This window comes from Ascochyta rabiei, chromosome 12, assembly GCF_004011695.2.
Source record: "Ascochyta rabiei chromosome 12, complete sequence".
NCBI classification, from domain to species: Eukaryota; Fungi; Ascomycota; class Dothideomycetes; order Pleosporales; family Didymellaceae; genus Ascochyta; species Ascochyta rabiei.
Genome location: NC_082416.1, coordinates 1,584,400 through 1,612,177, shown reverse-complemented (window position 1 = coordinate 1,612,177; position 27,778 = coordinate 1,584,400). Strand labels below are relative to the sequence as shown.

Here is a 27,778-nt window from a genome sequence, read left to right as displayed (position 1 = left end):
TCTTCACCTTTCATCGAGTTGCGGGCACTGCCAACAGTCAAAGCTAAAGAGATTCAGTCAGAGTAACCACGTGGGTTACATCCGCCTACAAGCAGATCCTGTTCGATTATTTAGCTTTCGAAGCTTCGAGACATGGTTGGGGAAAGGTCGCCATTAGTCTGTCGCCAGCATACGCCTTGATGAGTACTCGGGATTTCAACGCGTTGGAGAGCGACCGATGCTCAATACTCGTGGCGCATCGCACATGCAGGTCCGGAGTACCCGGGAACAGCACCTGTGAGTTGCAGGCCACGCAACGAGAACCTGTTTGTATGTCTGTATAAGCAGCTCTTCAAGCACGTCTTCATGACCAACTAGTCAGGTGAAAGTCATGGGGATATGGGACCGGTCTCGACGCTCACTAGTCGGACGCTGTATCCATGGACGGCGAACAGCGGTCGATTGTTTTGCACTCGCTTTCCTGAAGAAGCAAAATCAGAGGCCCTGCTGTCAGGCTCTGTCTCCGGCAGTTGTACTTGTGAATCGCCGAAGATTGTCCAACGGCGTACTGTATCCAAAGCGGCGTCCCGACTAGCAGCAACAGTGAGCCTGCGTCTGGTCGGCGTGGACTTACGACGTCATCCTGCATGTCGAAGAAGGCACGAAGAACAACCGAGCATGCCGTAGAAGTATCTTCATCACTGCCGATCCTTCTCTGTGCCATGGAGCCCCACGGCACTCACCCGCAAGCAGGCAAGCACCCGCAAAACCCGCGTTTTCGCGCGGGTTGTCCGCTCTCGTGACGGTGGGCAGACCCTCATCGCACGTTTTTTCGTACGAGCTCGTAACCGCATCGCCATACTGCAGCGTTTGCGGTGAGCCTCGTGACATGCAGAGTTTCGTGCTCGCAGTGAGAGGGAGCAACCGGTCGGCTGGTTCTTATGTGCAGATGAAACACAGCGCGGTGTGTTCGGCACAGACGCAGCGAGACTTTGCGTCGGGGATTGATGTCGCGGCTCAGTCTAGTACCGACCCTCATGCCCTTGATCAGAGCCTTCCAAACCACAGGACAACCTCGCGCACCCCACAAAGTAGCTTACGGTGACGAGTTAGCTCGGTGACCTCGGTCTTGGCATCCGGCAGAGCCTCAAGTGGGCCGCCGAATAAGACCCGCACCAACAGGATTTACACGCTTGGGTGGAGCTTGGCACGCGACAAGCCTTGTTTGGACGGCATAGCCCGTAGGGCTGACACCATCGTCAACGATGCCGGCGCGATGACGTCGTGACACAACGCATGCCGGCTTCTGTCCAACGGTGCTACGGTGTGATCGCGCAGTTGTTGCGCAAAGGGGAAGCCCAGCCGAGGAAAACGTGACGGCATTGGGGTACGGAGGATCGCTGCGGAGTCATGGAGTGGTAGATGGGGGGGTTTATATGGCCCATGGAGTCCCCAAGTTCATTCAGCTTCACTGCCTTCTCTTGGGTTTCTGCTACGCAACATGGCCACCGCTGCAACCATGAAGGATGAACGGCCCTCACATGAGTCTTCCATGAGGGATGTGGAGAAGAAGCCAATGATGCTTTCTGGTGGCGCGAAGCAGATCTTCCGCCCCAGGATCATTGCCATGGCTATGATTGTGTCTATGGGTGGTTTTAGTAGGTTTTTTGTCATATGCTGGGTGGAGGCCGCGCTAATGGTGTTCCAGTCTTCGGCTACGACACTGGCCAAATCTCTGGCTTTCTCGAGATGCCAAACTTCCTAGAAAAGTTTGCGGACGATCACAACACAGATGGCTCTCTGAAGTTTAGCAACGTGCGATCTGGACTGATCGTGGCCCTGCTCTCTATTGGTACACTGATCGGTGCTCTGATTGCTGCGCCTGTCTCCGACAAATTCGGCCGCAAGTACTCGATCGTCTTCTGGAACATCATCTTCTGCGTTGGTGTGGTAGTCCAGATCACAACAATCGACGCCTGGTATCAAATCGCCATCGGTCGCTGGGTTGCGGGTCTCGGAGTCGGCGGTCTTTCCGTCCTCACACCCATGTATCAGTCCGAGACCGCTCCTCGCTACGTCCGCGGTGCGCTCGTCTCGTGCTACCAGCTGTTTATCACGCTCGGTATCTTCGTCGCATACTGCATCAACTTCGGAACCGAGAGTGACAACAGCTCGCGCGCGTGGAAACTGCCCATGGGTATTGGCTTCATCTGGTCTGCTCTCATGGTGTTCGGCATCTTCTTCATGCAGGAATCGCCTCGATGGGAGTACCGCCAGGGCAAGATCGACAGCGCTCGCAAGACCATTGCACTCACATACGGCGTCAACGAGGACCATGCCGAAGTGCAGCGTGAAATCAGGGAGATCGAGTTGAAGATGGAGGCTGAGCGTGCTGGTGGCGGCAACCACCCTTGGTACGAGATCTTCACGGGTCCGAGGATGGCGTACCGCACACTTCTTGGCATCACCCTTCAGATGCTCCAGCAACTTACTGGCGCAAACTACTACTTCTACTACGTAAGTCGTCGCCTGTCAAAGAGTCACTGAAGGCGGATAGCTAACACTCGTCAGGGAACAACCGTCTTCCAGTCTATCGGCCTGTCAAACTCATACGTTACCAGCATCATCCTCGGCGCCGTAAACTTTGGCTGCACCTTCCCCGGTCTCTACATTGTGGAGAAGTACGGCCGTCGACCCGCGCTCATCTACGGTGCGCTGTGGATGTTCATGTGCTTCCTTGTTTTCGCCTCTTTGGGCCACTTTGCGCTTGACAACAGCGACGGCACGCAATCGCAGGGTGTTGGATATGCTATGATCATCTTCGCTTGTCTCTTCATTGCCGCGTTTGCGTCGACATGGGGGCCGATCGTGTGGGCTGGTGAGTTGACCTCTCTGAAAAGGTTCATCGAGACTGGAGACTAACACCCACCGCAGTTGTTGGTGAAATCTACCCTTCTCGCTACCGTGCCAAGTGCATGGCTCTTGCAACCGCAAGCAACTGGGTCTGGAACTTTTTGATTTCCTTCTTCACGCCGTACATCACCTCCGCCATCGACTACCGCTACGGCTACGTGTTCGCCGGGTGCTGTTTCGCCGGCGCGCTGGTCGTCTACTTCTTCGTCTGCGAGAGCCACGGCCGCTCGCTCGAGGAGATCGACACCATGTACATTCTCGGCGTCAAGCCGTGGGCAAGCAAGCACTGGGTGCCCACCGAGGGCGAGGAGCTGCCGAATCTCGACAACACGTATCTCACGCCTGGCGCACGGGGGATTAACAAGAAGGGCGAGGCGAGAGCTCCCGAGCAGGCGATGATGGAACACGTGCCCGAGAGCGAGATGCAGAGTAGTGGTGCTGCTACCGGGGCGAGGTAGAAGTGTGTTGGTTGTCAGTGTCAAGCACTGCATGTGATGCATTAGCAGCGTTTCGTTTCTAGTTTTCCACCTATCGTTTGCGGATCTTGTAGTATGCAGAAACGAATAGTTAACGTCCCATCTACTTTCCCCTTCTCAACACGTGCGAATGAATGCTGACCTGGCGCTCACACGAAGTACTAGATATAAGATTACGATATCGACATATGCGTTTCGATGCGATGCTGTGCTGCACTATGCTACGCTATGCGGTGGGATGCAATGCTGCACACAAAGTACAGAGATGTGCACATCCGCCATGCTTGACTACTATACAAAAGCGTACCTATTCCACGTCGCCTTGACAAACTCACATCCTGCTTCACTTCTCCTCTTCGCTGCTCTGCACGCCACCAAACCTCGCCTCCGTCGTTGGCGGGGCATTGAACTGCGGCAATGGCTTCGCAGCGACGCCTGACGTTCGGCTACCGAGGAGCGACTTGAATCTGGGGTCTGAGCTCGACAATGAATCGACATCAGTCCGACCTTCCAGCTTCTTCGACTCCACCACCACCTCCTCATCATCCGGCTCCATAAAGTCATCATTCGCGACGCCGTTATCCCAATGCGCAGCGGGCCGGAACCTCAACGCATTAGTAAGCAGCGAGGCAAACCGCGGCGTCTCAAAACGTTCCTGCTCTTCACGCGCTGCCTGCTCCTTGGCCTGCGCCTCCTTGGCCTCCCTCTCGACGCGGCTCTTCTCCAGCGCGACGGTAAGGTCCTGGCGCTTCTGGACCTGCGCCAGGGCGCGCAGCAGGTCCGGGTCGAGCTGCGCTTCCTCGGCAATGTGCTGCATTGTTTCGCCGATGCGGTCCACGAGCTGGGCTTTGGCGTACCCGCGCACCATGACGCCGTACGTGTACGCGTCGGGGTCGACGCCGCGGGCGCGCATGATGGCGAAGACGCGCTCGGCGGCGGTGACTTGGCCGGTTTTGAAGAAGGATTGCATGAACATGTTCCACGAGTAGATGTTGGGTGCGGGACCGTGGGCGGTCATGTCTTTGATGACCTGGGAGGCGGATGCGTATTGTTTCTGGGCGCAGAAGGCGTGCAGAAAGGCGTTCCAGATGGCTGGGGTCTGGGCAAGGGATGCGAGGGCGGGATGAGGTGCTTTGAGGAGAGCTTGCTTCAAGGTCTTGTAGAGGCGCTCGAGGTAGTGGATGCCGAGCGCTTGGGTTGTCTGAATCTCGGTCTGGAGCATGAGGTAGACTGCCATGGGTGTCGAGGCCAGCTTTTGGGTGTTTGGCTCGAGGTGCTGGTCGATGGCGTCTTTCATCGGGCGGCTGCCGTATCGAGAGAAAGGCTCTAGTGGGGTCAGATCGAACAAGTGGAAGTAGGTCCGCCAAAGCAAGCCCATGTCGCGTGCCGAGGTAGCCTTGCTCTGCTCGCAGATGTAGGCATAGTAGAGACAGTCTGTAGCCAACCAGGGATCGCCCAGCTCTTTTGCTTTCTCAACACACCAGTCGCCAAAATCCTTGAACATGGCAGGGTCGCTCTGTTTGGTGCACCCGTGGAGGAGGATGGAAAACGTGTATTTGTCCGGGGTCAATCCGTTCTGATCCAGAGCGTTGTAGACTTTGAACGCAGTGGCAAAGTCGCCGGCGTCCATGGCATTGCGCATGACCACGTCGTAGAGCAGGAGATCCATCTTGACGCCCAATCCAACAAAGGCCGCTACTATGCTCGGTGTCTCGTGGTAGTTGTTTCCTCGACGCATGCTGCCACGCAGGATGGCCGCACAGGTCCATCGAAAGCGCTCGGTATCGACTACGAGTGCGCGCTCCGTCTCCTTGAAGGCCGCGAGACGGCGTTCCAGACACTGCAGCGCATAGCGAAACTCGCCAGCCTCACCGAATGCGCTCGCGTAGTGCAAGGTAGTGCCCACAGACAGGCGTGTCTTGGACTCGATCAACATGTCGTAGGTCTTCTGCAGATCGGCCGTGTCGGCTAGCAGAACCAGACTGTGCAGTAGATCCTGCGAGTACACGGCCGTGTTGACGAAGCGGGTGCAGAGGAGGAAGGTGGAGATGAAGTTCCGAGCGTTCGCGTTGGAAGTGAGGCCCCAGCCCTGGTCCGAGGGGTACTCTCCTTTGACGTGCAGCTTTGCCAGGTGGGCGAGGGCATCTGCCAGGATGACCGACTTAGCCTCTGGCAGCGAGGCATCGGCGGCTAGTACAGGGAGGAAGGCCTGTGCACGGCCTGGTTGTTGATCAAGCATGTAGACGAGGATGCTCTCGTAGAACTTTTTGCTCTCGCCAAAGTCGTGCCAATTGGTCCACAGGCGCTCCGGGCCGTTCTCGTCCACGCCAGCGAACAGCCTCGAGGTGTAGCGGCGACATCGAGGGTCGTGCTGCAGCGTGACAGGTTTGGTGAGGACGTTGGTGCGCGCGTACGTGGAGCGGTCGAGGGCGGCAAAGGTGCGCAGGATCCAGTGCTCGTCGTCTGGGTCGATGCTGCTGTCCTTGCGCACATCCTCGGTGGTCTCGCCCCAGCGCTTGAGGCCGAGGATGGAGCGGCGCAGCGATCTGTACTGGCCGTCGTAGAGCAGCTTGTTCCTGAAGCGCCAGCGGTCCCGCTGCAGACGCTCGACCTGGCGCTTGAGGCGGGCCTCGGCCACAGCCATGTGCTTCAGCCGTGCTCGCCCGGCTTTTTCTGGCGTCAGGTCCGCGGCATGCCTGGACAGCTCGTCTTTCCAGGGCCGTCTGCGCGAGTAGCGGCTGCCGCTGGAGGCTTTGGAGGCAGCCGTGGTCGTGGGTGGTGCTGGGCGGGTTGTAGCCTGGGCGGAGCTCTCTGTGCCGGTGGTAGGAGTCGCGGAAGAAGCGGCCGTGCGGGTAGTAGAGGTCGTGGTGAACGTCTCTGTGCCGGTGGTGTACCTCCGTGCATGTCGGTGCGCGAACGAGGCTATGTCGGCGTATCGCAGGTCCAGCGCCGGCCTCGTGCGTGGTTGCCAGTGAGAGCGGGAGCTCCCATGGCCAGCAGCTGCTCTCGCCCCTGCATGGCCCATCTGTGCCCTCGCTGTCTGTGCTGGGCGGCTTCCTCCATGACGGCGCCGGCGCCTCACGACCGGAGACTCGGCGAGCGCTCTCGGCGCGAGCCAGGGCAGGATGAGGGCGTCAGCGCCGGCGACGAGGCTGGCATCGGGAATGCGGGCGCGGGGCATGGACGGGGAGGATGCGGCAGCCTTCACCGAGCCATGACGCGGGCGAGGGGCGTGATGGCGGTTGTGTTGTCGCTGGAAAAGCTGGGACGAGTTTGGAGTTTGCGCGTGTGGTCTGGCCCGCCGCCCGCCGCTCACCTCCGAACCTGACTTTTGGCGCCGAAGCGTCAGCTCGTTCGGTGTCTGTATGCCTCCACGCCGCGTCGAGGCCTGCCATTGAAGAAGCGTGTCTTGATCTACAAAGGCGCCAGGTCTACACGTCATCCTCACCATACGCCATCACCACACGCCCACCTGCCCCTCACCGCCAGCACCACACGCCATCACCATACGCCATCACCATACGCCCACCTGCCCCTCACCGCCAGCACCATCACACCGCACCATGTCCTCGCACGAAAAGCTCTCGGCCGCCTCCAACGACCGCAAAGCGCGCCTGGCCCAACTGAAGTCGCTCAAGCGCAAGCAAGCGCCAGACGACCGTTCCCCCGACGACGACGCCGCCACCACCACCGCCGCGCCCGCCAGCGCGCTGACCACGACCGCCTCCACCCCGTCCACCACGACCACGTACCTCTCCGGGCGCAACTTCGACCCGGAGACGCGCAACGTGCGCCTCGGCTTCGAAAAGACGCCCATCGCCGACGCAACCGCCACGCTCGAGTACAAGGCCGCGCAGCTCGCGCTGCAGACCAAGCAGGCGCAGGAGCAAGAGCAGAGCGATGCGCCGCTCGACTTGTTCAAGCTGGCGCCCAAGAAGGCCAACTGGGATCTCAAGCGCGACTTGGAGGCGAAGATGAAGGAGGGGGGACTGCAGCGGGCGACGGAGAATGCGCTGGCGAGGCTGGTGAGGGAGAGGGTGGAGGCGCAGAGGCTGGCGAGGGAGAAGGCTGGAGAGGAGGCGCTGGAGGGGGGGTTGGAGGGCGGCGAGTTGGTCGAGGCGATGCATGTTCGGGAGGTGGAGGAGGAGAGGGAGCGCAGGAGGGATGCCGAGGAGGAGGAGGTGGTGGAAGGGTGAGGGGGGGTAAAGAGGGGACTTTAGACACGCCATGGAGAGTGAGCTGCTTGCATGCGTGGTGCAGAGAGGCGTCAGATGGGTATGAGCTGGTGCAGAGAGTCGTCAGATGGGTACGAGCTGGTGCAGAGAGTCGTCAGATGGGTATGAGCTGGTGCAGAGAGTCGTCAGATGGGTATGAGCTGCTCTGCAGACTCGCTCCGCCACCAGCCACAGACAGGCCAGCCCAGACCGAGCCAGGCAAGCAAGGCGCGCACGGCGCGTGCAGACTCACGGACTCGGGGCGCGCAGACATGATACCACGGCATTTCGAATACAACGTAGGGTAGGTAAAGCTATTGATACAAAGAAGCAAGACTTCCTCCAAGGATATGAAATTGCAGAGAAGGAGAAGAAGAAGAAGAAGAAGAAGAAGAAGAAGAAGAAGAAGAAGAAGAAGAAGAAGAAGAAGAAGAAGAAGAAGAAGAAGAAAATCACCCTGCGTTCATCGCCCGCGTCAGAGCTACACGCTTGCTGAACGGACTCAGACTCCTCTCTCTCGGCGCAGGCGGCACAGGCGGCGCACCACCTCGTCCACGCCTCTCCCCAGGCCCATCGTCAAAGCGATTCCTCGTGCGCGGACTCGGCGAGCGACGGGCGTTGCGGCGGTCCGAGAACGGGCCGGGACTGCGCTGGTGTGTGTTTGGTGTCTGGCTCGGTGACGTTGGTCTTGGTGGGAGGGCGCGCGACTGGGCAGGGTCCGAGGTCGTCGACATGTCATCTGCGCTCCTGCTGCGTGAGCGCCGTGGTCGTTTGCCCGGGCCGCGCGTCCGGCTCAGTTCGCGCGTGCTCGTGTCGAGTGGTGCGTCGCGGCGGCCGCGCTGGGCTGGGCTGAAGGAGCTGCGGCGGCGCCGTGTGTTGCGGTCGCGGTCGCCGCTGGGTCGTGAGTCGATGGAGGAGCGCGAGTCGGTGGAGCGGGAGCGCCGGCTGCGCTTCCCCCGTGTGTCGCGCTCGTGCTTCTGGCGTCGTGGCGGCGGAGAGCGGGACGGCGAGCGGTTGGTCGAGATGGTGGACACCGAGTCTGCAGACGAGGATGGCGAGCGCGAGTGTTTGCGGCCCGAGGTGCGCCCTCGCTCTTCGTCCTTTTTCTTGAGCATGTCGTCGGCCACGCCCTTTTTGCGGAGCAGCTCGTTGGGCACTTGGGTGGTGAGCTTGGGCTTGAGCTGTGGGTTGAGCAGCTGTTGGGTGCGCGAGGGGCGCGACTTGTAGGGGCGTTCTTGGGCGCTGGCTTTGCACTCGTAGCTGTAGTGGCCTCGCTGGAGGCACTTTTGGCAGAGCGTCGTCGCCGAGGCCTTGGACGGGCCGGTGCCAGGGCGGCGGAGCATGGCGTTGACTGCGGTGATGGACTGCGGTGATGGATTGCGGTGATGGATTGCGGTGATGGACTGCGGTGATGGACTGCGGTGATGGACTGCGGTGCTGGACTGCGGTGCTGGACTGCGGTGCTGGACGTGGTGTTGCGCAGCTTCAGCTATGGGGTGGAGTGCTGCAAGAGACCACGCACCGAGACAGGCTTGGCAAGAGAGCTCGGTTCCATCTCGCTGTTTCGCGGATGAGGTCACACGTGAGGCGCGAGGAAATCACAAATTACACTGGACCCTGCACGTGACCCGTGCGCGGTTCTCTGTCGACGCACGGCGCACGGCAGCACGACCGCGCTCTTCACCTTGGACGTTCGACTTTGCACACGCTCGCACCCCGCACGACACCCGCCCGCGCCGCGCCGTGCCGCCTCTGCCCTCGCCGCTTCGCCCGTCCGCCTGCTGGCTGTTGCGCGCGCCCTGTCGTCTGGCGCTTGCCTGCCTCTTCTCTTCCCCACTACGCGCCCACGCCCGGCCTGCGCACGCACGCATCACGCCCCTCCGTCCTCGTCGAGGCTGTCTCCCGACTTTTGGCAGCCCCACCGCACGACACCGCACGACACCGCACGACTGCCTGACTGCACGACCGCACCACCACACGACACCGCACCACCAAACAACACCGCACCACCAAACAACACCGCACCACCAAACAACACCGCACCACCAAACAACACCGCACACCTCCCACCGCACCCAGACGTCGAATGTCGGCACACCACAATGTCCAGCTCTCTGGCCCTGGCTACCGCGACTTTCCTTGAGCATCCCATTTCCTGAAGACCCGTCTTTTGCACCCTTCCTTCGCTCCACCACCGCGCACGGCTCCACTTGTCGCCCACCTGTCTTTTCCCCCACCTGCAACTCAGCATCCACGCGTGTGCTGCTGCGCAGACGCTCGAGTCGCATACTTTCTTGACGCGACGCCCAGCGCCTACTCCCTCCCTCCCCCCATACCCCATTGCTGCCATGGCCTCCGCAACGCCTACGCAGCAGGAGCACGCACAGGCAAGGCTGTCCTTTGCAAAGGTGGGCACGCATGTCCCCTCACCTCAAGCCATGCTGACTATTTCCAGGTCGCCGCCTCGGCTCTGAAGCCACCCACTCCCACCCAGAACGCCAGCGCAAAGGCAGCCCCGCCTGTTGCGACGCCCCGAATCCTGAGCCAGCCACAGATTGCGCGCTCCGTACCCGCCACCACCGACGGACCGCAAGGAGCCGAGAAGAGAGACGCGCATCCAAACGGAACCGCTGGAACCAGCGTCGACCGAACCGGGCAATGGACCGACGCCGCGCAACAGTCGGCTGCACCGTCTTCAGACGTGAAGCAAGAGCTGCCTGAGCGCCCACGATCCATTGCCCTGGTCAAGATCTCGGCGGCTGAAGACAGCAGCACCCAGCTGTCCTCGTCGGACGGATCGGGCAAGCCGCCCAGCATCGACGGGAAGAGCGTCGCCTCGGCCACCACTTTTGCACTCGACGAGAAAGAGTCGCTGCGGCCTGACGACAGCGCCAGTCTGAGGGCTGTCGAGGAGGAAGACGTCACCTCTCCTCCAGACTCACTCGTCGCCGACTCGCGCCAGGGCTCTGACAACGGCGCCGCCCGTGCCTTTCGCGACCAGCTGCACGAAATTGCAGTCATGAACCCTCACTCCCACCGCGGCGTCCCACCAGGCCGCTTCCCAACCATTCCCACCGGCCCACACGTGCTCTTCGACCCCAATCACTCTCTAAACGGCGGCCGACCCATGTCACAGCCTGTGGGAACAGGCCTGCCTTCGATCGATGGCGTGCCCAACCTGCCGTCTGCTCCAGACGAGAAGCTTATTGAAGCCCTGCAGTCCCCGCGCGACCGACTGTTCGTTGTGAAGATGGAGCAGGATTTTATTGATTTCATCAAAGATTCTCGGTGCGTCTGATAGTACCCACGCCCCGCCAATACCCTGACTGACCTGTGGCAGCGACAGCGAGTACTCTCTGCCCAACTGCAACACCTTCTACAGAATGCTTGCTCACCGTCTTGCCGACTACTATCTGCTCGGCCATGTCGTCGACTCCACCATGACTGGTGTCAAGATCACGCGCACTCCCTACTGCAGAATGTTAGTGACCACTACCGCTGTTGCTCGATGCTCTCTGACTTGATCACAGACCACCCCCGCTGTCGCAAATGGTGGATGCCACCAAAGGCGCTGACACACCGCCTGTCGAGCTGCCCGCCCGCAAGATCATGCGTCGCGAAGACGCCAAGTCAGCCACCAACACTGGCTTCAACTCGCAGGACCCATCCAAGACGACATCCGAAATCGATGGGAGCGACGGTAGCAACGATGGCAAAGACAAGGCCGCATTGACACGTGAAGAGCGTGAAGCACGCTACCGAGAGGCCCGCCAGCGCATCTTTGGTGCGGAGAGTGAGGACTCCCCTGCAGCAGAGACCACTGAGGCGGAAGACAAGGACAAGGACATATCACGATCGAGTTCGGCATCTGGCAAGAAGAAGAGCAAGAAGCCGCGCAATTATGACGACGACGACTTCCAGGCCAGGTCTCGTTTCAACGTCTACTACCCTCAGCAGTACGCAGTGTCAGGGTTTACGGCTGAAAACGCAGTCTACTACGATGGCTACCCAGGCCCCACGCCAAATGCACAGTACGCAGGCTTGAGCTCCGGAGCTTCGCCCCCCACCACCCACAGCAACCCCTACCCAGCCATGGCGTCTCCAGATGCACAGTCCCAGTACGCTTGGAGCGGGCAGCAGTTCCCACCGCATAGTGGACCTGCCATGTACCAGCCGTATGCGCAGATACAGCCTGGCTATGACCTGTCCGCCGACTTCCAAAGAGGCATGTCATTCCAGAGTCCCGTGATGCCTTCGCAGGTGACGCCCAAGATGGCTAACACGCCCATGGCACATTATCAGGAGCCCTTCCAACAGCCGCAGCACATGCCCTCGAGTCAGGGTTGGCCACAGATGAATCAACAACCTGCCTATCCGATGGGTCAAGTGCCACCGTTCACACCATCCAACCGGCCCATGTCCGCGCCCCAGCCCCAACCTTATGCGTATGGACAATTCCCACCGAATCCTTACAGCGGCCAACCGAACCGCAATCAACACCCCATACCCGGCAGCTACAACCGCCCGCAGTTCAATCCACAGAGCCAGGCTTTCATCCCGGGCGGCCGCAACGTGCCTTTCCAGATGCAACCGAACATGGGCCAGGGCCCGCCTCAGATAAACGGCTATGGCGGCTTCCAGATGCAGGGCCAGCCGCCGATGGCAGGCCAGATGCAGCGCGTGAGTCCCCCAGCTGGCAGCACGCCGTCCTTCGGCTCTCCGCAAAGCCTGCACGCCAACGGCTCGGCCGGGATGCACAGAATCGCATCCCAAAGCGGCGAGCAGCCCTCATCCCGCGTTCCCTCTGGCGCCAGCAGCATCGCAAAGTACGGCACGCCCGCGCACCTGCCCGCCAAACCACCCGCGCCGCACCAGCCGCCTGCGCCCAAATTCGACCTCTCCGCTTTGAATGCAAGCCGTCAACACGCCTAGCTAACGCTGTCATGACTTCCTCCTTGAAACGAACGCGTCTCTTCTGCTTTGCATCGCGACGATGCTATTCCTCAACCACATTTCTCTAATTGGCAGCGGGCGACGATGTGGCGTTTAAAAGTATCACAGGTATCACAGGTATCTGTCTAGCGGATTGCCGTATTAAGTAGTAAGTGGACGGGAAGGTAGTTCACTTCAAAAAATCGATTCCTTGACTGTTCATCTCCACGCGTGAGAGGCTCTCCACCACTCCAGCAATGAAGAGGAGTTACTCGCTGATAGTAAAGACTCGAGAGTATAAAAGGCACCTCCTAAGTCTATCTACCAAATTACGTAGATATAACATAAAGACTCTAACAGTATGCACTTCAGCTTTCCCGAGGATGCCATCTGCTCTTCGAGCAACGAACTCTGCAGATGTTAGGAAGAAAACTCCCACTTTGATACACGGTCGACTTTGCTGGAGGCACAGTTCTAGCCTTCGTCCCTCGACTTGCCAGGCAAAAGACCTTCTGGCGCTGCAATCCCTAGTTTCTGTGTAGCGGTACTTCCGGCACAGCTTTTTCCAACTGTAGTAAGCTTATTTCCTCTGTCTGCAGTTTCTTGACATGTGTTTGGAGTAAATGATGGTACTTACTGCTGTTCTCACGTCCTAGTTTTGGGCTGTAGCTTGGTGGGGTTCTATCGGGCTGGCTTCTTGGAAATGGTAGATGTGTAGGGTGTGTCTGCACGGTGATTGTCTTCTCGAACATAAAAGCTTGATATGTATGTATTCCGAGGGTACCTTGAAATCAAGTAAAAACAGGCAGCACATGATCGCAATCCATGGCTAGGGGATATCGGTATTCTCCAGCACAGATTCCCTAAAGCTGAGGACCATCGTCTTCGGATATCTGCTCGGGAAGGGCTGTCCTTCGAGCTTGGAGTAGCTTTGGCGATTCTGTCGAGCTACGGTACCGGCTTTGGGATCTTCGAACTGACGCTCACAGTTCCACTACACCCATCCCCTTCCTTGGATGCGGCATCGGATCTTCGTTGCTCAAAAACCTATGTTCTACTCCCAACCTAGAAACCTGAAAAGAGCTAGCTTTGCGCCGGTTGCTCACAGAGATACGACCCCAAAGCGACTTTCGAGACACATACAACAAAACAGCCGCGGTGTTTTTTCTGGTTAGCACCACAATCCAAACGACGTCGACTTCTAGGAATTCTTCCACAGATGTATCCGAGTCGAGCTTACCGCTGTCAAATTGAAGAGGCCGTTGTTGTGGATGCTCTCGATCACGAGAGTGCTTTTTCCGAAGCCAAGTAAGTCCTGGAGACGTTCAATGCCCTGCCTCTGAACCCACCCATCCGTACGCTTTGCGAGATGAAGCCGGCCACCTGAATGTTGCAGCCCCTTGGGAAGAATAAAGAAGCAGTCGTAAGCTTGGAGATGAAATCGAAGCGCCAGTGAAGTAATTAGCTACGCAGTCATCTCTTGAGCACATGAGCAAAGGCCTCGCGAGTGATGACAGCCCGATCTCAAGTCCTACCAATCACGCAGAGGCTCTGAGGTTTCCTCATCGAACGAGCCACCATCTTCTGTATCCGCTCGATGGAATCGAACACATACTGGAGCCTAATCAAGCCACCGACCAACAGCCACCAAGCTCACGAGATGATCCGAGTGCGAACTCCACGTCTCACTATCGATACAGGGTAGCATGCAGTCACGGACTGTACGAGGACAGAACACAAACCCAAGCAAAGCAAAAACATGCAAGCGTAACTCTTACACAGACTTTACACTTAGCAGCGCCGGTCTAGAATTTCAGGATGATGATGGTACCGGCGGCGACGAGAGCCACTTACTGTATTGATTCTGTCAATCGCATGGGCGAAACACAATTCAATGTTGGAAGGTCGAACTAAAGTTCTAGAACCCTCGAAAATAATCTTGGACAAGAACCAAATGACCCAGCTGGTGAACAAGTGTCGTCGAGTACCTAGCGGATTGGATGGAATCAAAAAGACGCAGACCGCATTTGCATTCATATTCGCCAACATGGGCTCGTTCCACGAAGTCTGTTGGGTGCCAGCATTCGACCGAGCTAAGCCAATCGAGCGATATTCGAACCTCGCAGTCCAGCTACGCCTCATCTCAGACGTCAACGTCGAGCAAACAGAGGCAATTCCCAAGCTCCTGGAACTAGCTTTGAATGACAGGTCAGCACATTGATCCGTGTCCGTTGATCCGCACCGCCAAGACATTCGAGACATCTCACGGCCGACGCTCTTCGAAAACGCAGATGGAAGAGAAGAACAGGAAGACCTGTCGTCATACACGCCAGCGTAAAGATGACAGAGGTTCTCTACTCATTACCTAACGACAGCCGCCGCCTCCAAGCAGAGTCTGCTGGATTTAGTCTGCGCAAGCCCGAAGAAGAAAATGCCATCTCCCTGCTTTTACACTTGACGCATGGGCCGAGTCAGACATCATCCGGTGATTAGACACTGTGGAAGGCAGCTCTGAAGCTGGCAAAAACAGTGCCGTTTGGTATTTAGGTCATTGCAAAGTTAGTCTTGAAGAGCAAAACATCTCTTGCGAAGTACGCAAAAGCATATATACAGCTCAAGATGTTGTCAAAGACGGATTAGAGAGGAAACCGTTCAAAGATGCAAGAAACTCCCCACATATCTTATGAACCGTCTGGAAGATGAACTACAGCATGCACGACGACAGCCAAAAGAACTCCTTCTGGGTGTTCTGGCGTTGGTCGATCCCGACAGGATCCAAAGCGAGGTTCTGGAGCAAGCTCGGAATCTGTTTGCGAGCAAACGGGAGAGCTTCGGATTCATCGGCTGGTGCGGAAATTATGCCAGATTTACCATGGCTGAACTACATGAGGTGCATAGAGCGTTCCACACGGTGTTTGCACTGGTTTGAAACCATGTCTCCTGTATCCCTCGTCAACGAGAGACACAACAAGGCTTACTGGACCGCACAGCAAGCTTATATATTCCATATACAGAGTCTGGTCGCCTTTTATGAAGGGCTTAGATACGGAAGCCAACCACTGGAAATTGACCCGGGGAAGTTTTGCTCTCTACTACATAAGGCCGCTTGGTTAGTATATCCTCGTGTAACACAAAAGCACATCTCTGACCCAGTAGGCATATGTACGAGCACGAGATATTCGAGGCTTCGTTCCCGCTACTGGACGTGGCAGAATCGATCATCGTCGACTATCCTGGTCAAACAACTAACAGCTTGTCGGCTGTCGTAGCTTATGTGCGTGCTTGTATTGGGACCGAATGCAACAAGTTTGCAGAAGCATATGAGTACTTTAGTAAACATCTTGCTTGCCGGGAGGATGCTCTGCAGACTGGAGAGCTAAGGAGACCCTGCTTGCCTGAGACGATCGCACTTGGTGGATACGGTAATGCGCTCTAGGGACTTCATCGATACACAGAGGCCAAGGAGCTCTACCTTTGTAGTATGGAAGCAGTCGGGACTGACCTTTCTGCGGTCTCCGTGGTTCCAACGAATCTGGCAACGTGCCCGTGGTTACAGAAGCGCTACGATGGGGCAGAGCGACAACTACTTCAAACCGTCATCAAGGACTTCGTCGATGTGTCTAAATATCGGTTTGTCAATCCATGACTCAACCAGGTGACGCTAAACGAAGGCTTAGGACTGGACACGCGCTATTTGCGCTTGGCTGTGTACAGATATCTGTCGACGAGGAAACGTTGCAAGCAGGCTGGACTGGTGAAGAACAGCAGAAGCTGGAAGAAGCATACCAGACCCACTTAAAGACTCCGACAGTTCCGTACGACTCTGGGAAAGAACCACCCACAAAGTTGGCGATGCTGCTCACAGGATCGCTTGGCACTTGGAGAGAAAGCGAGAGTATCCAAACGCTATGTGAATTTTGCGGATTGGACGTTTGGCGGATTGTCCCTATATTGATGTCTTGTGATGGTAGACCAATGCTCAACGACGCAATCGAAATTTACAAGAAAAGTCACCTCCCGCCAAAGGAGCTGGCACAATCACTATACGAGCTTGGGTGTATTTATCAGAATTCTGGGGACGTAGCGAAAGGGCCTGAAGAGATCTAGAAGGCTGAAGCGATACAAAAGGAGATAATGGGTGCCGAGGACTGGCATTCAACAAACGGAGATGAAGACTTCAATCGCCTGGTAATGTTCTGGTCCCGTTGAGAAGGAATTGTGGATCGACCACACACGGGTAGTCGTGCAAGTAAGCCGGTTCGAATTTGAAAATTGAACACTAGTAGGAGAATTTGCCTCGGCAGCGGTAGAGAGTCTGTCTGTCATCAGGCTTTGCTGAGCTTCGTACCGTCACGCAGCTCTGCGAGCAGATGTGTCCCGTGATTCAATACACCTTGGCAGCCGGTCGTGTGGGTTTTTGTGGAGCTGCGCAGCTTTATATTCCCGGGGAGGCTTTGGCTGGGCTTCTTGCCTTGCTAGCCGGTAGCTTATAGACCGTTGGATGGTTTGCCGATAGAGTTCGCAAGACACCTTCCTTTCCCAGTGATACGACGCTTAGAGGATGTTTGCTGAATTTTGCAAAATTCGCGGTTATCTCTTGCTGATCAGGATGATTGCACTCGTAGGGATGTGGCGAGTTCAATGATGCGTCCGACAGAGTTGGCTCAGATGGAGTATTCGTAGTCATTGCTTGATGGTATCAGAGTGGTTGAGGTAGTGCCAGAGGTGAGCGGGTGGATATTTGTCGTTCAGTATTGAATGCTTGTTACAGCTAAGCATGCCAAAATTGATTTTGAACACGGAACATATCACGTGTGCTGATCGCAGCTGTAATGACACCTCGCAAACTAACCACCGATGTTCTCCAGCTTGTCACGTCTTGGTGTGCATACGTTGGTCCCCCAAGTTGTCAACAATCAAGTCAATCAACTTGGCGGCACCGGCTTGAATTGACTTAGTTAGCGCAATTAGAGCAGCAAATTAAATTAATTAGATTGCTGTAGAGGCTTGATTAACTTAGTTAATTAATTTAATTAAGTAATTTAGTGTAGTAAAAGAATACTCTAGTACAAAATTAGTAAGTATCTGTTCCCTAGTCTCCTATTGCGTACTTAGAGTCTATCTTATTGTTAGTTTACTCCTCTGTTTAGGCTCTATTTAGTGTTAAGAAACCTGCGCAGATTTAGCCGCGCAGTGCCTGTAGAGCTAATAATAAGTAACTATTTACTTTACACTGCTTAGGCTTAAGTAGATTACTAAGCTTGCTAAATATACGCTTATAATTACTGCTAGAGGCAGAGATAGTAAGCATATTAATAGCTAACTGCGCAAGGTTAGGATATACTAGCTTAAGCTAGAGCTAATATATAACTGTAGACTCTATAGTATTACTCTTATAATACTCTTACATCTACTATAGCTTATACCTACGCTAGTTATTATACTTATTAGCAACAGCTATAGCACTAGTTAGTTTAGAGTTAACAACAGCGTTAATAGCGTTGTTAATAGAGCTACCTACTACTAGCTTTAGGCACTATAGAGGTAGCTCCTTAGGCTTATACATAGCCTAAATCTGCAGAAAGCTAGTATAGCATCTAGCTAGCAGCTTAGTTTTATCTACCTACGCTTTCTTATAGTATAATTTATAGTATAGGTAGAGTAGTGTAGTAGTATAGTAGTATAGTAACTTAGTAAGCTTACTGTAGTATTTGTTTAGCTTATTCTAGCTAGCGCGTATATTAATTAGTAGGTAGTCTTTAGGTGTGTTATACGCTTTATAGTTAACTAATTTAAACGCTATAGCAATATTCTTATAGGTGTTAAGTAGATAATTAAACACTAGGATAACCTTATAGCTGGCGCCAAACTTACTGTAGATACCTCTACCTTTAAGCTACTTAGTAGCAAGCTTTAATAGCTAAAGGACTTACAAATAGTTAGTAAGTACCTCCTAATTAGCTGTAGTTAAGCTATTAGAGCGTATTTATAATAGCACGCTAATATTATTATCAGATAATATGCTTAATGTGTAAAGATAATGATAAAGGTGATTAATTTATAATTATCTGTCTTAATAGCTGATTTTATGTGTGTGTGCCGCTAGCCCCTCAGTTAACTAAGGTTAACCCCAAACCCCTAACTTGGCTTAGCAAGGTTGGTTATCTAACACACCCCCTTAGCTTTAAGGCCCTATTAAAGCTAGACATAATTAGCTCTTATTATACCTCTAGGTTAGCAAGCTTTTAGTTAAGTAATTCTATCTAGGTGTTAGCTAGCTTTCTTCGTTTAGTATATTTCTTTAGTCCTAGCTACCTTATAAAGGTTAACTACTTACTTGCAGGCAGAGCCTTTATAAGTCTGTTAGCTAATATCTTAGTAGATAGGACATAGGTTACTATTATAGTGCCTTTATTTGCCTCTTATTGTAGCTAGTAGTTGTAAATGTCTACATGTTATAGTTTAGTTTAGAATTTTAAGACTTCCTTATTATTTAATTAGATAGTCTAGGTATTATTACATTAAATAGTAATTATTAATTATAAGAGGTGTATACTAAGTTCTAATAATAGTTATAAAATAAAGATAGCTTCCTTAGCTACCTGTGCTAGGGCAAGTAGCTCTGCTTTAGTTGTTAATGTAGTAACTGTGTCTTATTTATTAGCTCTCTAGGTAATAAGTCCTCTGTATAGTTTAATAGTATATCTTTAGAAGCTCTTCCTATTAAGAGTATTATTAGCAAATAATGTATTACTAGTAACTACTAGGTGCTTGTTGCCTCTAAAGGTAAGGGACAGGTCTTGTGTCCCTTGTAGGTACAATAGTACTTAATCTACTGCATTATAGTGCTGCTGTCTAGGGTTAGTTAGAAATTATGCCAGCCTAGATGTAGTAAAGGTAATGTTAGGCCTAGTAGTAACTATAGTAAAGAGGAGAGATCTAATCTTTCTCTAGTATTTGTTAATATCTAATGCTGCAGCTTCTTCTTTATTTAGTATAAGCTTAATACTTAATATTAGTGTGTTGTGTTGTATGTCTATCTTATCTGCTAGGGAGACAATTTTGTTAATATATAACGCCTGTAAGAGGAGGATCCTTAGGTTGTCTTAATCTTAGGTTATCTCTACTCCTAGGAACTATTACAGATTATTTCCTCCTATAACAGAGTATTTGTTAGTAATATAGCTAAGGGCCTTGTCTGCCTTATATCTTCTAGTTAGGTAATAAGCTATAATAATATTGTCTATATAGAAGAAGATAGTAACTCTATTCTTAAGTAAGCAGTAGGGTTTATAGGGAACAACTGCAAATCTATAGCTTGTTAGAGTAGATGTAAATTCCTTCTACTAGAGGAGTAGAGAGATTCTTAGTCTATATAGTGCCTTGTGTAGCTATAGGACTATGCCTAGTTTCTAATACCTGCATAGCATCCTTATATAGACCTCTCTGTTAATTAATAAATAAATAAATAAAGGCGTTTATAATATTAAACTGCTTAAGTTCTAAGTTATATGCTGCTAAAATTGCTATAAGCATTTTAAAGGACCTGCTAGCTAGTGTTACTGCGTAGGTATCTTTAGAAGTAATATTTTATTGCTAGTTACCTTAGACTACTAGTTGCGCCTTATATTTAAGTAGGTAGTAGTTCTTATTAAGCTTATACGTGTATACCTATATACAGTTAAGTATCTAGTATCCTACTGCCTTAGTCTTTGTTAGGGGTACTTTAGACTATAACTTTATAGTCTAATAGCTGCTAAGGTGTTCTTACTTAGCTTCTTTAAACTATTAGTAAAGCAGGTGGTCCTCTAGGTTTAATTGTGCTGTTAGCTCTAGTAAAAGTTAGCTTTAATAAGGCTTAAGCCCTTTTATTAGCATTTATTTTAACCTAGCCTTATTAATATTATTGCCCTAGTATATGCCTATGCATCTGCCTTATGTGCTAGCTATAAATACAGCTTTCCACAGGATAGTTTATAAAGTTCCTTAAGATTGCGCTAGCGTTAATTCTAACTAATCAGCAGTTAACTAGTGCCACCTGCTAACTCCTAATTAGCTGTTACCTCTTACTAACTAGAATAACAACAACGTGTTTATTAACAGTGTAACTAGTAGCAGAGTTAGAGGAGGGGTTAGATATATATATCCAGCTTTCTGTCTATTATTATAACCTAGTTAATCTTCTATAGTATTGAAGTGTGTAATAATGTTATCCTTATAGAATAACTAGATTTTAGCCTTATTTTAGGGTAGAGGCAGAAGCTCTACGCTTCTTGTCTATATTACTATCTCTTTAAGAGTGCTATGTATAAGATTATCTATTAGGTCCTAAGTCTAGCTACTAAAGACAGTATCCTTATTAGAGATTACATCTCTTATGCTAATAACTTTTGCTAAGGTTAGAATCTATATCTAATATACATTTAAGGATTAGTATCCTACTAGATACCCTACCTATGCTCTTAGGTCTAATTACTAGAGTTATAACTTTCTTTCAAGGGTGTTACTTATAAGAGCAAAGGCTTTACATCTATATACTTTTAGATATACCTAGTTTAGTTTCCTGCTTTATATATTTAGGCTAGCTAGTTAAGCTATATAGGTAAAGAACACATTATAAGGTATTTTCTAGTTATTTAATAACCTTAGTGTTTAGTTATGTAGGTATACTGCTGCTCTTATAATCTCTAGCTACATTTCCTATAGTAGGTTTACGTCTAATCTTATAGTGCATACCTTATCTTTTATTACACCCCCTAAGCGTTTAGCACCTCTGTTCTGTGCTTAGGTGTCTAGTGCAGAAGGCTTAAGGCCAATTAATCATGCAGCGCACTATCTTAATACTTCTAGTTTTATTGTAGTAATTTTACTATTACACTTAATTACCTTAACCTAGATCTTATATTGTTTTAACAGGAATTATGTAAGAGTGTCTAGGAAGTAGATAATTATCTTTCCTAGTTAATTATCTTTAAAATAGAAGTCCTAGAGGAAGCTAGATTGCCTGTTAACAGCAAGTAATTAGCTCTTTTTCTTAGTAAAGCTTCTTTCTTTATATAAGTGGAAGTTAATTACTATACATTCTCCTAGTCCTTTATTACTTATTTGTGGTATTTAACTAATTTACCTCTTAGTCTTAGCTTGTCTGTAAGTATTACATTAGACTGTAGTAATACCCCTAACTCTTACCCCCTAAGATTGTTAGATAAGGTGTTTAATAGTAGCAGCTCTAGAGTGCCCTATTTGCTTGTGCTATAGCAGAGTAGTAGCAGTCTTAGGTATTTAGCTTTATATTAATTGTATTACAAATACTGTCTATAGCTGTTCCCTAAGTACCTATTATCTATGTTATTTATCTAAGGATGTAATAGCTGTATTGCCTACTTGTCTAAGCTAAGTTAGATCTCTTTTTGTGTCCTACTAGATGCCCTGTTAACGTAGTTGTTAGAAAGAGACAAGGTTGCAAAGTATGTCTAGGCACTATGCTATGTTATGTAGTTTAAGAGTAGTTAGTTAGTTTGTGTTTAATAGATAGAGATAGACAGTGCTATATCCCTATATCTATACCTAAGAGTTTCCTGCCCATAGGTAGTTATTTAATGTAGGTAGAGTAAGGTCTTATATCTAGTCCTTGTTGTTTATAATATAGATAGTTAATTCTAAGTTAAGGATAATGAAGTTCCTAAGAGGGTAGCTTAGTAGCTCTATATTATATAATTCTTTAACTAGACTTATATAAATTATTAATATCTTCTGTCCCTGTAGTTATCCTAAAGGTGCCTCTAGTGTTTAGGATATCTTAATAGCTAGTGTCTTAGTGCAAGCTTGTTTTGCAGATTTAACCTAATCTTAAAGGTTAGCATTTTGTTCTATCCTAAATTATACTATCTTAGCAATTCTATTATATAGGGTAAACTATTCTAGTGCTTTATCTTTATAGACATAGTAGGAATCTTCTAGTCTATAGCGTTGTCTACAAGCAGGGCATTTTGCTCTTCTAGCTACTGCTATATTCCCTCTTAGGGACTACTTAGATATAGTTATTTAACTAATGTTCTGTTTTTAATAAGGTCTTCCCTAACTCCCCTGTGTAGTATAAGTAGATAATACGTCTTTAACAATATAAGAGGCGTCCCTGTTAGTGTCTAGGGTAGATTTACTACTAGTAGTAAGAGTTAAGTTGTTCCCTGCAGCAAAGGCGCCTCTTTACTATCTCCCCTTAGGGTAGTACCTGCTTATATGCTCTTAGAAGCGTTTTATTATTTCTTTATAAGTTATATTTTATTCTTATCTACTATAGTCCTAGAATATTGTTACCTAGGTTAGCGCTATCTTTATTACTAAATCTAAGAAGTCTTAGACAGTGTCTTATATATTGTATATTTCAGTAACACCCTCTATTTTAGCGTTAGTTGCAGCATAATTATACTTAAGGAGCCAGGTATCCTAGCTCCTAGGTTGTCTTATTAGTTTAAGGACTGCTAGGTATTAGTGGCGTGCGCGTAATTGTTCTTCTTTAGCATTAATACTAACTATATATTTAAGGCTAATAAGCTATATTTAAATTAATTTACCTAGTTAGTAGTAGTTCTTTATAAAGTAAGGTAATACTAAGCTTTAGATAAACATTACTACCTTGTCTAGGTTAGCTTGTTCCTTGTAGTAGTCTCTATCCGCTATCTTATAGGATTTAAGGCAGCTCTTCTAATAGTTATTATCTTCCTTCTATGCCTTTAGGCTGTTAGCTAATAGTTTAGATAGGATTTCTAGAAGCTAAGGGTTTCCTTGTTTATTATTGCTAAGGGCTAGCCTCCTCTTATAGTTAGTAATGTCTAGAGCGTTAGGTACTTATAGCTTAGTCCCTAGAGGGATAGTCTAGTTTAGGTCTATCTTCTCCTATACGTCTAGAGAGGCGCAGCAGGTCTGTAGTTAATACAACTAAGGTGTGTAGGTTATGTAATCTATAAGAATTATTATTAAATTACGCATAGTTAATAGTAACATATTAAAAAGGTATTTTAGTAGTATTAGTAAGACTCCTAATTGTTAGATAATATGCTTAATGTGCAAAAATAATAATAAAGGTAATTAATTTATAATTATCTGTCTTAATGGCTGATTTTATGTGTGTGTGCCGCTAGCCCCTAAGTTAACCAAGGTTAACCCTAAACCCCCAACTTGGCTTGGTAAGGTCGGTTATCTAACAAGTATACACCTTACCTTAGCTTGTTTATAGGTTATCCTTAGCAGCTTAGTAGCAGATATAGTAACTAATATAGAGGTAGAGAGGCTCTTAGAGGTAGATAGCGCGCTTAATAGTAGCTTTGTAGCTATTCTAGTAAGTAATAACTAGCTTAATAGGCAGCATAACCTTGCGCTGCAGCTTAACTAGCAGGCTCTAATTAGCGCAGTGTTAGTAATTGTCTAGTAAATTATACTATTATAGTGTTTTAATATAGTTAATAACTATTAAAAGTACGCTAATAGGTCCCTTACGGTGCTAAGACTCTATAGACGCTGCCTTATTAGCTGCAGCAGCTAGTAAGCTATTATAACTCTCTTTATTACGCCTAAATATTACCTATTAGCTAATAAGATTTATAATATAGTAGCTGCAGCATAGTTGTATATTACTTTTGTTTTAGTTATAGATTTCTGCTAACCTAGCTACAATAAGGTTATTAGGGGCAGTATTATTAAGAATAAAACACCCTAGTTAGCTGCTGCGTACGCTAAATTGCTGTAGGATTAAGGTAATAACTTTACCTATCTTCTTGCTAGTATAGTAACCTGTAAGCTGCAGCAGAGCTAGTTACAGGTCTCTTACTTTACTAGTAGCATTAGCAAAGTAAGTAACAATACCTAGAAAGGCATAATAGCTACCTTTAGCTAACTAACTGTTAAAACTTATATAGATCTTGCTAACAGCGTTAGACAAGGCCTAAGTAACCTACAGCTACATAAACGCGTAGACCTTTATTACAAACCTTAATATACTGTTATAGGACGCCTACAGCGCCTATACTACCTCTAGGTTTATAAACTCTATTATTTATCTAAAAAACAGCGTCTTAAACTTACAGAGTAGGTAGTTATTACTTATAAGCTATAATACAGCAGCTATACAGAAGCCCTATATATTAAAGTTACCTATAGTGTTAGCTATTGCGCACAGTAGCTACTAGCTGTTAGTAAGTATTTAGCGCAACAATTGCTGCCTATTAGCTATAACTAGAGCTGCTAGCTTGCTATTAGCAGTTATCTAATAAGCTGTAAGTAAGTAGTTAGCAGTAGAAGTAGTTGCGTTAGTAATGTTATACTTGCCGCTGCCTTACACACACTATTAATAACAAATATAGCAGATAAAGAAGACTTAATAAGGTAGTAATTTAGTAACTGTATAATACCTATAGCAATAGACCTAGCTTTTCTTCTATAATAACTGCGCTAACAGCTTTATTAACCTAGGTAATTACTACTAATTAAGACCTGTAAAGTTATCTATAAGCCCTTTAAACAGCGCGTTAACACTATTACTAGGCTTACTAGAAGCCTCTGTAGCAGCTGCAGAATCCTCCTCTAGCGCTAACACGTTAGCTAGCTAATTATTACAGACTTAAGTCTCCTACAGCACCTTAGTTGCTGCTAGGGAAGCTATTAACAGCAGGTTAATAGGCAGAGAAGCTAGTAGCAATAGCAATAATAGGGACTTAATTAGTAATAATAGCTGCTATAATAGCTGTAATAGGCGCTAGGTAGGTAGCAGCGTAAGCTGCCTTTAGCTCTCTAACAGCTGCTAGGTAGGCTTATAGCAACGTTTAGCTAGCAATTTAGCTACCTTAGCTACCTTAATACTATATTTAGAAGGTATAGTAATAAGATAATATATATAAAGTAAGCCTATAGATAAGATAGGGTAGTAGTTAATGCATTAAAAGCAGTACGTACACGTACGTTAATAGCTAGAAGTAACTAACTATTATAGGTAAGTAAGCTAATTAGTAGCTTAATAATAGAAAAGTACGTAATAATTAATTAACAGCTGCCTTTACAACCCTACTTTTTCTATACCTTAGCTAAGTAAGTAAGTAATTAAGTTAACTTAAGTAATCTTATAGTCTATTGCAGCTTAAATTGCTTGCAAAAACAGACGTACGGGATTAATTTAGTTAACTTAGCTATTTCTAATTAAGTCAACCAAGTTTACCAAGCCAGCTTGCTTGTTAACAACTTTGTTGGTCCAGACTGGGCACTATTCCTAAAATCCTATATTTTAGCGGAGATTTTACGCTAGGGTTCTTCTATTTACGCAACTCTCTTGGTCATGCATAACTTAATTGAAACTGCAGCCTTCAGCCGTTAAGAACACCAACCTGCGCGTTGAGAACGCACTTAATCCCATGAACCTACACAAGCTAAGAAGATCACTGTCTGCCTATGAAAGATAGATGGCGCAACAGCACAACTAGTCGCCTAATATCGCCTAGACATATCGTGAGCGTTCTGCTGTTCATTTGTGTGGAGCGATAAGATCTAGTGCATATTTGTGATTGATGAAGACCTATAGATATTAATACAAGTGTCTTAAAGATATATCTCACGAAATTGTAGCTTTTCTTCCCTCCAGAGTACCTCCGCCAGTCAGGCCCACTTTCTGATTGCACGGTCATTCCCCTCCCGCGTCGTAGAGCATCAATTGTTGCAGCATTGTCCGCCGATGTTCTGACCTTGGTCCTGGTCAGTCATGCAGGTTCTAAACTCAGGAGCTCAACATACCACTTCCGTCGTACAGACAGTTGTCAGCACCGTAGAAGATATCGCCGTAGGAGGAAGGCCACTTGAAGGTGACTTTGCAGTGATTGGACGTGTCTAGCCTGGCTTCAACCGCGGATTTGCTAGATCCGGCTTCGCCTCCTTGGCCTGGTTGGACCCAACGGGAGTTTGGCGCGCAGACTCTGTTGTTATCAATGTAGATGCAACCTTTGTTAACGTGCTGATGTCCATGTTAGCCTTTATTTATATGTTACGAGGTAACAGCATACAAAGTTTGTTGCTGTAGAAGTGGAGGCGAGGATCGCTACAACAGCGGCAATTTTAGGAGATACCATTTTGATGTTTTTGGAATTGAGAATTTAATTGGAGGGATGGTAGGAAGCAACTGGAGAAGCTGCTGATATGGACATTAACCTGAGCAGATAAAGTCTTGCCTCTTATACTTTCGCTTTATAAGCATGCTCAATCTTTAGTATCCTAGACGTACGAGCTCTGACACTGCTTAGGCGGCACGACGGACCCTTTGAAAAACATACGAGTCAACGTGACCCTAGATGACTGCAGCTTTTAGGCTCAATCGAACGCGGTACTTAATTTCTTGCGGCTTACTTGTAGATCATGCTACGTTTGTATGATGTGCGCTTACCAAGGATGCTGGTACCAATAGTAAGATATGCCGTATCACACCAGGAGCGAGTTAGCGGGTTGGATTTTAGCATTCCTTTTTGCACTTTTTAGCACTACTGAATGGAACTCCCATTGTTATGCAACGCAATGCAAGGGATTTATGGGTCAACGAAGCTGACGAATGTTTCGAGATTCGGCTATTTGCACAGTGATGTAGAAATCTTACATCACGTGCCTTAGTGAAGGTTTTCCCTGCACATACGGCTTTGTCATTGACATATGATGAATCACCTCGAACCACTTTATTTGTCATTAATCTCCTTTCAAACCCGTTATATCAGACGCAAATAGGTCTGCATCTAGTTCAGTTGACTAATTGCGGGAATCTCCTACGCTTGTCAATAGCAAACAGGCGACTTCCGGACACTGTCTCCCGTCCTGTTTTCAGCCAGTCAGGGCTGACCTTTGTCTGCTTAAGGAAAGCACCAATGGTTTTTGATGGGCTACAGTAATATCTAGACGTGTTAAGAGCGTTCCCAAGGCTGCATTGCTCTCGCAGCATTTGTCAGACCGTATCATCGGCCTGTTGGCACTGCAGAATTCCGGGTCGTGATCTCTTTCTGGCTATTAGAATTCCGTCAATAACCACTCATCAGCTGTTTGAATGACCCGTGATAGGATGGCAGGCTTTCTGGCCTTGGTAAAATCGACTGCTACCTTATGTTGAGGTAGGCTTGGCTGTCTTGTGTGCTTATTGTGGAGCCCAGTGAGCCTTAGTGTGATATGGTGTGAGGACAGTTCCACGTCTTGTCGAGACTACTTCCTCTACGCGACAAATGATGGCTCAATCGATCGTCGCAGGCC

The 27,778-nt window shown here is 49.3% G+C and overlaps 7 protein-coding genes across 7 annotated transcripts, besides 24 other annotated features; 4 read left to right on the top strand and 3 right to left on the bottom strand.

The window, feature by feature from the left end:
- Nucleotides 1-1,480: 1,480 nt before the first annotated feature.
- EKO05_0007589 (hexose transporter hxt5) lies at nucleotides 1,481-3,350 on the top strand (the record flags this gene model as incomplete). The annotated part of the gene is made up of 4 exons (XM_038943223.1): nucleotides 1,481-1,637; nucleotides 1,688-2,496; nucleotides 2,551-2,857; nucleotides 2,914-3,350. 4 exons carry the CDS (start codon nucleotides 1,481-1,483, stop codon nucleotides 3,348-3,350), a joined length of 1,710 nt encoding a protein of 569 aa, XP_038793803.1.
- A 205-nt stretch (nucleotides 3,351-3,555) lies between these two features.
- Nucleotides 3,556-3,616: a tandem repeat.
- Nucleotides 3,617-3,711: 95 nt separating this feature from the next.
- Nucleotides 3,712-6,819, bottom strand: EKO05_0007588 (uncharacterized protein; the record flags this gene model as incomplete). The annotated part of the gene is made up of 1 exon (XM_038947146.2): nucleotides 3,712-6,819. One exon carries the CDS (start codon nucleotides 6,817-6,819, stop codon nucleotides 3,712-3,714), a length of 3,108 nt encoding a protein of 1,035 aa, XP_038793804.2.
- A 112-nt stretch (nucleotides 6,820-6,931) lies between these two features.
- On the top strand, nucleotides 6,932-7,564 carry EKO05_0007587 (uncharacterized protein; the record flags this gene model as incomplete). Its single annotated transcript, XM_038947147.1, has 1 exon — nucleotides 6,932-7,564. The coding sequence occupies one exon, from the start codon at nucleotides 6,932-6,934 to the stop codon at nucleotides 7,562-7,564; it is 633 nt and encodes a 210-aa protein (XP_038793805.1).
- Nucleotides 7,032-7,102: a tandem repeat.
- Nucleotides 7,565-7,778: 214 nt separating the features above from the next.
- Nucleotides 7,779-7,812: a tandem repeat.
- Nucleotides 7,813-7,944: 132 nt separating this feature from the next.
- Nucleotides 7,945-8,032: a tandem repeat.
- A 2-nt stretch (nucleotides 8,033-8,034) lies between these two features.
- On the bottom strand, nucleotides 8,035-8,925 carry EKO05_0007586 (uncharacterized protein; the record flags this gene model as incomplete). Its single annotated transcript, XM_038943415.2, has 1 exon — nucleotides 8,035-8,925. The coding sequence occupies one exon, from the start codon at nucleotides 8,923-8,925 to the stop codon at nucleotides 8,035-8,037; it is 891 nt and encodes a 296-aa protein (XP_038793806.2).
- Nucleotides 8,926-9,309: 384 nt separating this feature from the next.
- Nucleotides 9,310-9,355: a tandem repeat.
- A 575-nt stretch (nucleotides 9,356-9,930) lies between these two features.
- Nucleotides 9,931-12,514, top strand: EKO05_0007585 (uncharacterized protein; the record flags this gene model as incomplete). The annotated part of the gene is made up of 4 exons (XM_038943297.1): nucleotides 9,931-9,990; nucleotides 10,038-10,870; nucleotides 10,923-11,063; nucleotides 11,113-12,514. The coding sequence occupies 4 exons, from the start codon at nucleotides 9,931-9,933 to the stop codon at nucleotides 12,512-12,514; spliced, it is 2,436 nt and encodes an 811-aa protein (XP_038793807.1).
- A 2,047-nt stretch (nucleotides 12,515-14,561) lies between these two features.
- Nucleotides 14,562-14,735, top strand: EKO05_0007584 (uncharacterized protein; the record flags this gene model as incomplete). Its single annotated transcript, XM_038943369.2, has 1 exon — nucleotides 14,562-14,735. One exon carries the CDS (start codon nucleotides 14,562-14,564, stop codon nucleotides 14,733-14,735), a length of 174 nt encoding a protein of 57 aa, XP_038793808.2.
- A 2,682-nt stretch (nucleotides 14,736-17,417) lies between these two features.
- Nucleotides 17,418-18,522: a dispersed repeat.
- Nucleotides 17,493-17,557: a tandem repeat.
- Nucleotides 17,891-17,929: a tandem repeat.
- Nucleotides 18,149-18,225: a tandem repeat.
- Nucleotides 18,470-18,676: a dispersed repeat.
- Nucleotides 18,514-18,517: a direct repeat.
- Nucleotides 18,517-23,450: a mobile genetic element.
- Nucleotides 18,518-18,685: a long terminal repeat.
- Nucleotides 18,518-23,714: a mobile genetic element.
- Nucleotides 19,003-19,056: a tandem repeat.
- Nucleotides 19,966-19,987: a tandem repeat.
- Nucleotides 23,451-23,711: a dispersed repeat.
- Nucleotides 23,557-23,714: a long terminal repeat.
- Nucleotides 23,712-23,742: a mobile genetic element.
- Nucleotides 23,715-23,718: a direct repeat.
- Nucleotides 23,743-25,751: a dispersed repeat.
- Nucleotides 25,390-25,428: a tandem repeat.
- Nucleotides 25,481-25,553: a tandem repeat.
- Nucleotides 25,589-25,622: a tandem repeat.
- Nucleotides 25,752-26,206: 455 nt separating the features above from the next.
- Nucleotides 26,207-26,622, bottom strand: EKO05_0007583 (uncharacterized protein; the record flags this gene model as incomplete). Its single annotated transcript, XM_038943269.1, has 3 exons — nucleotides 26,207-26,241; nucleotides 26,291-26,507; nucleotides 26,557-26,622. 3 exons carry the CDS (start codon nucleotides 26,620-26,622, stop codon nucleotides 26,207-26,209), a joined length of 318 nt encoding a protein of 105 aa, XP_038793809.1.
- Between the last annotated feature and the right edge of the window lie 1,156 nt (nucleotides 26,623-27,778).